This window comes from Ursus americanus, chromosome 16 (assembly GCF_024610735.1).
Source record: "Ursus americanus isolate L20-20 chromosome 16, mUrsAme1.1.p, whole genome shotgun sequence".
NCBI classification, from domain to species: Eukaryota; Metazoa; Chordata; class Mammalia; order Carnivora; family Ursidae; genus Ursus; species Ursus americanus.
This window is the reverse complement of record NC_142142.1, coordinates 44,994,294-45,000,865: the sequence shown is the minus strand read 5'-3', so window position 1 is coordinate 45,000,865 and position 6,572 is coordinate 44,994,294. Positions and strand designations below refer to the sequence as shown.

At 36.6% G+C, this 6,572-nt stretch overlaps 1 protein-coding gene across 1 annotated transcript; it reads right to left on the bottom strand.

Annotated features, from left to right (window-relative positions):
* Nucleotides 1-961: 961 nt before the first annotated feature.
* On the bottom strand, nucleotides 962-1,888 carry LOC123792405 (olfactory receptor 8D2). Its single transcript, XM_045797558.1, has one exon. It carries the CDS (start codon nucleotides 1,886-1,888, stop codon nucleotides 962-964), a length of 927 nt encoding a protein of 308 aa, XP_045653514.1.
* Nucleotides 1,889-6,572: the final 4,684 nt, after the last annotated feature.

The following is a 6,572-nucleotide window of genomic DNA, read 5'->3' as shown; positions in this document are numbered from 1 at the left end:
CCCAGCACTCATTATATCAAGGGCCTTCCTTAATGCCCATCACCCAGTTACCCCATCCCCCCACCCACTCCCCTCCAGTAACCCTCAGTTTGTTCCCTATAGTTAAGAGTCTCTTATGGTTTGTCTCCTTCCTTGTTTTCATCTTATTTTATTTTTCCTTCCCTTCCCCTATGTTCATCTGTAATAAATAAATAAATAAATAAATAAATCAGTAAATAAATAAATAAAGACTACCTCTTCTCCTGCTGTCCAGGAATTTTTAATTAATTAACTTCACTTTTCTTTAAACACAACCCTTAACTCACTCTCTAGTTATTAAGCACTTTTAAAATTCATATTTAATTTACTATAATAATAGTTAATATCTTCAAGATATTCTTTTTATCTTGCTTTGTTCTCCCTCTTCTTTTTTTTATACTTCCAAATACATCACTTTATTTTTTTCATGAAGATATAAATGTTTTTATTTATTTTTTTTTATAATAATATTTTTTTATTATATTATGTTAGTCACCATACAGTACATCCCTGGTTTTTGATGTAAAGTTCGATGATTCATCAGTGCACCATGCAATACGTGCCCTCCTTACTACCCAACCCCCGCCTATCCCATTCCCCCACCCCCCTCCCCTCTAGCCCTCAGTTTGTTTCTCAGAGTCCATAGTCTCTCATGCTTCATTCCCCCTTCTGATTACCTCCCTTTTCTTTGTTCTCCCTCTTCTCTCAACTTCTGTTCCTTTAATACATGTAAAGTTTCCAAAGATTAAATTGACTATCAGAAAATCATATTATTTGATAATCTCTAAAAATGCCTCAATCATTCTCAAGTATAAAATATATGTTTTGTGAATAATGGTGAATTTTATCTCCAGAAGAGAGAAAGAAATTACACGAAGCCCATGACAACTTTTCATCTGGTTCATTTTTCTCTTGCTCCTGAGAATGCCCTTTGTCGGCATGACTACCTTCCCCCAACCACCTTTCTCAGTGCATTCTTCACATCCTTGTTCCTCAGGCTGTAGATCATGGGATTCAGCAAGGGGATCACTGTGGTGTAGAACACTGAGGACACCTTCTCCTGTTCCATAGTATTACTAGAAGGGGGTTTGAAATACATGAATGTGATAGACCCAAAAAAGATACCCACAGCCATGAGATGGGAGCTACAAGTGCCAAAGGCTTTGGACCGTCCCTCAGCAGAGCGAATACGGAGAATACTTGAAAGAATGAAAGCGTAAGAGATTAGTACAGCCAGTGTAGGTGCTAAGGTATTAACCCCTCCAATAATAAACAACAGTATCTCATTGATGTGGGTGCTGGAGCAAGAGAGAGTCAACAAGGGGAGAATATCACAAAAATAATGACTGACAACATGAGACCCACAGAAGGACAACACTGACATGAGGGTAGTATGGACTGTAGCCCCAAACAACCCCAGTGAATATACCACAGCCATCATTATGGAGCAGACCTTATGGGACATGATAATATTGTAAAGCAGTGGGCTACAGATGGCTACGTAACGGTCATATGCCATGGCAGTCAGAAGGTAGCCTTCTGCAATTACAAAAATAAGGAAGAAATAAAGCTGAGTCATGCACGCCAGAAAGGAGATAATGTTCTTCTCTGATATGAAGTTCACCAGCATTTTGGGGGTAATGACAGAGGAGTAGCAGAGATCAATGAATGACAAATGACTGAGAAAATAATACATCGGAGAGTGAAGTTGAGAACTGATAGCAATTAAGAGGATCAAGCCCAGGTTCCCCACCAATGTGACCACATATACTCCGAGGAACAGTAGGAAGAGGGGCAATTGAAGCTCTGGGCATTTTGTTAACCCTTCAAGGATAAACTCAGTCATGGAAGAATGATTGGAAGTAGCCATACAAGATATAATCTGTAGAAAGAAATAAGAGAAAATAGGTGCATTAGAGTTTTTTTCTGACTCCCAACTCAGAATGACATGCTATGTCTTGATTGGTTCCATTCCTCCCCTGTCTCATGACTTGATCCTTTTCAGGGATTTAAAAGGTCAAGGACAAGGACCACAGGTATAACTCAGAGCATTGTTTCTACTTAACACTCTCAAATGCTCCTCTCTAAGTCAAAATCCTTTCATTTTGCTCCTAGGCTTAAGATCCTATCTACCTCACTTTCAAAGAAAGCACATCCTTTCAAAACCTAATTAGTTTTTCATTAATATCATTCAAAGAAGATTGTTCATCCTCTTTCTCTGGACATAGATCAACAGAACCTTCAGTCTTGGTTGCAACATAGCGTTGAATCTAGCTCTGGTGATCTAAAAGTAGTCTGTTTCAATTTTTCAAGCCATCTATAGAAGTTGACATAATGAATATTCTAAAACTGAGAACTCAGAAATGTAAAAGGCTTTTATAAAGAGATGATGAATACAAAAGGCAAAATTACAGAAATGGCTCTAACCAATTCAGACCCTGGTTCTCCCACTCTGTCCAATGGATGAAAAACTTCAGCAGGCCAGGAACTTCCTTTCAGGGTAGACGAGGTTGACAGAAACATGGGGCTAAAAACTATACCTAGACTCTATTTTAAGCCTTTCATGTTCAAGAAACAGCAAAGAAGTAAGTTCGGCTTCCATGTGTAGTTCCTGAACAATCAACAAAGTGCTTCTTTCCTCAGGACTCTTCCCTGTTGTCCATAATTAGAGGCCAAACTCTCGCTGACCTTTCTCTAAAAGCTACAGCTCAGAACTGGAGGATTCCCTGACTTAGTTTTCTCTAAAGTCCAAGCAGACGATTCAGGGAAAAGGATTTCCTGCTTTACCCAATGTATTTTTATTATCTGAGGAATCAAGTCTGATAATTTTTCACTGAGGCATGTTGAATGGTACAAAATGTTCCTTTAATTCATGATACTCAAGAGAGAACACATGTGGTATCTAGACCTTGATATGACTTTAAATTCCAATTTCCAAAATAAGAAAAAATATCAATGGAGGAAAAACTCCAGAGTGATACATAGTTTGCTTTTTATTTTGTATGAAAAATATGCAACATGTGATCATTTTCCGTGATCACAAACAAAAATTTATGAAACTTTGCAGTAGTCTATTTTTCTCTCATGCCTTTTACAACATACTAAGGGTGCTCAATATGTGTTGATTCAAAGGCTTAATTCTATAGGGTGTTATTATGTCTGAGAACACATGAGAAGAGAGCCATGTGTCTGAATTCAGGAAATTAGATAATAACCTGAAAGAAACAGAGTCAGAGTTGCCAGAATACATCTCTAAGAGCCCAATTAACAATGGCGATGAGATTCAATCATCATCAGATAAACGTTCTGAACTTGTCCAATGATCCATGGGACTAAGACTGATGTCTGATGTTTTCATTATTCATGCAGAAGCCATGAAAGTGAGCCAGGAGAGAGGTGGGGGCATTTCGGGTTGAAATCCACTTAGTGGATACCATAGTTTTTAATAGGCTCATGCATAAACTGACTAAAATTTCTTCTATAATCCCAAATAATATTGAAATTATTACCACCAGGGAGGGTTGTCCGGAGGTCAGAACCAAAAAAATCTATCTCTCTGTAACTATAGAGGTATTCCAGCTGATTTGGAGACTAAAATTGCTGATCTGTCGGAGTAAACAAAGCCCGTTATGTCAGGTTTTGAGGGAGCTCAACAGATGGAGGAAAGGAACAGATGTACAGTAATATTTCACTAATCTGGAGATATTTATTTAGTGACTTAAAATTTAAATATTGCCAAAAAACTGAATGTAAGTAAAAGCACCTTGAAGACATTAATATAAATGTCCCAATATCCACTTATTAAAGTTTACTCACTTATCAGTCTGCATTGGTCCTCTCTTTGTGCCATATCATTATTTTTCTTAAGAAATAATTTTAGTGAACATGTACGAGATCAGAATGAAGTCACCAAATTTAAAAGGAGAAGGAAGATGTGAGAAAGCTGTTTAAAAAAGCTGAGCATAGCAAGAACAGTTTAACAGCAAGAAAAGAGGCCTTCAGAAAGCTATATTAAAAAATAAAAGTAAAAAAAAAAATCCTCACACTGCATAGTTATCTAGGACTCCAGAAAATGTGAACGTATAAAAACACAGATACATGGGGTGCCTGGGTGGCTCAGTCGGTTAAGCATCTGACTCTTGGTTTCTGCTTAGGTTATGATCTCAGGGTCATGAGATCAAGCCCCACAAAGGGCTCCACGCTCAGTGTGGTGTCTGCTTGTCCCTCTCCTTCTGCTTCTCCCCTCACTCCCTCTCTTTCCCAAATAAATAAATAATCTTTGAAAACAAACCATAGATACATACACAAAATAGCCCCTGTGCATAAAAATGATTGCTCCAAATTACCAAAAGAACATTTATTTTTAATATCATCAGCTGAAAAAGGCGAGGGAGCATGAAATGCAATATTTAAATTTCCTATCAAAGTAATTCAATAAACCAAGCACTTTAAAGTTTGGCAAGGATAAGGTTTTTACATATGTGAGATATCACTGGAAATGAGAGGTTATTAAACCAAATGAAAGAGAAAGAAAGACACTACTTTGTTTCCCTTCCAGTTTTCCCCCCTGTGGTTAGTGGCCTATAATGCTACTGTTTTTGAAGTTTTTTAATACAACCATAGTGTAGACAGAAAAGTGTCAGCCCCCATCCTTGGGAAGCATAAATGGATATCTAAGGAAAGTTCCTGGTGGTTCAAAGATATAACAATATTACTCAACAGATACTTCAACAAGTTACCCATAAAACATGCAGAATTAAAATATAAATATATATATTAGGTATATATATTATGTAATATATGATGTATAATTATAAATACAAGTGTGTGCCTAATTAAAATTTAAAAATAAAATAAAATTTTGTTTCTTTTCTTTAACAGAGATACATAAATCTTCCTGCATACTCCTACTTTTTAAACAGAATTATCTAGGGCAGATATGAATCTGTCATTTTCTCACACTAGAAAGATAACATTTAATAACATCTATGGAAATAATTTGTTGTAGGATCCAGAATACAGTGTTATAGTTATTGGAGAAATCCCACTGTTAATTCCCTTTCTACAATGTAACATCATTCAAGAGACAATAATAAAATTGGCTAGATACCAGAATCTCAAATATTATTGGGAATGTAGCTGTCCTTTTGGGCTTTGATAAAGTACAAATCTTTCTGAAGAAAAGAGAATTCATAAAGTTCAATCTTTTGGATAGAGAATACAATTTAATTTTTCATGGGATTCAAACACTGTGGAAAGGACATATTCCTGTGTTTATTACTTTATCTAAAACAAATGTTGCAGAACATCTGTATGACTTTCATCAGAACAAAATCTTTGTTAATTTCAAATCTCTTACCCTATGATCCTATGCTAACATAAATAGAAAGTCATCTTATCTGGAGGCAGAAGAACTGGCTAAAAGCACTTGGTGTAGAGTCTGTGTGACTAGAGCCAGTCATTTACCATCTCTGAATCTCTGTTCCCTCTTCTATGAAAAAAGTGGTTATGAAAAAAAAAAGGAGTTATGAAGATATAAAGATCTGTACTGAGCTTTGAAAAACTTTAAGCTACTATGTCATTATCAGTTAGTATTGTTTTTATTATTTCTTACATTTATAAAGTACTTTCTGAGTTTACTTTGTATCATTCCAAAGATCCCCAAAGCAGCAGGCACCCTTACTCAGGGAGCATGAATGGGAGCACGTGGAGGAGTGTATTCAGTAAGAAAAGCAGTGTTTGTTCTCCTGGAGAAGAGTACTCTCTTACAACCAGAAAAAGCAAAAAACTTTAAAAGTTATAATTCAAGAAGCAAAGAGATCAGGAGATTCGCAGGGTTCCTACAGTGACTTTGGAAGAATTGTCAAGAGCTGGGTGATCATATTAGCGGCTATGATCTAGATTTAAGAAGGAGCTGTACTGGCAATTTTGACAACTCTGTGTTTTCTCTCATAGGAACAGCTACTGCAGCAAACTGTCCAGACCAGCAGTGGGAGCAACATGAAGATGAGGTCATTAAGTGCTGTCAATTTAACTGAACATGTAGGCCTTTCCACATCTAAATATGCTCACCAATTTCTCAAACTTTAACAACCATGGCTCACAGCCCAGCCACTTAAGTTTGACAATTGAGTACTGCGTTTGTTGATTATGCCTTTGATTGGACACCTTTTAATGAGCAAAAGCCATCTGCATAAGAAAGATCTTGCAGTTAAGCCAATATAACAGATTTCAGGACAAAAGGGCATTCAAATAATGGGCTCTGTGGACATTGTTTGGCTCATTGGTAGGAAACAATGAAACCCAAATGCATATAATAAGAAATCAAATCAAGGAAATTAAGTCATCCAGTGTACAAATGGACATATTGTAAATAAATAAGTACATGTAAAATTCAGGATTTACCTTCTCCAGTCAAACTTTTCAGAGCAGTCAACCTGTCTTGCAATGTAATTTTTTTTTGCAGTTGCTTGAAAAGTGAATGAATAGAGGCACCTGGGTGGCTCAGTTGGTTAAGTGTCCGCCTTTGGCTCAGTTCTTGATCTCAGTGTCTT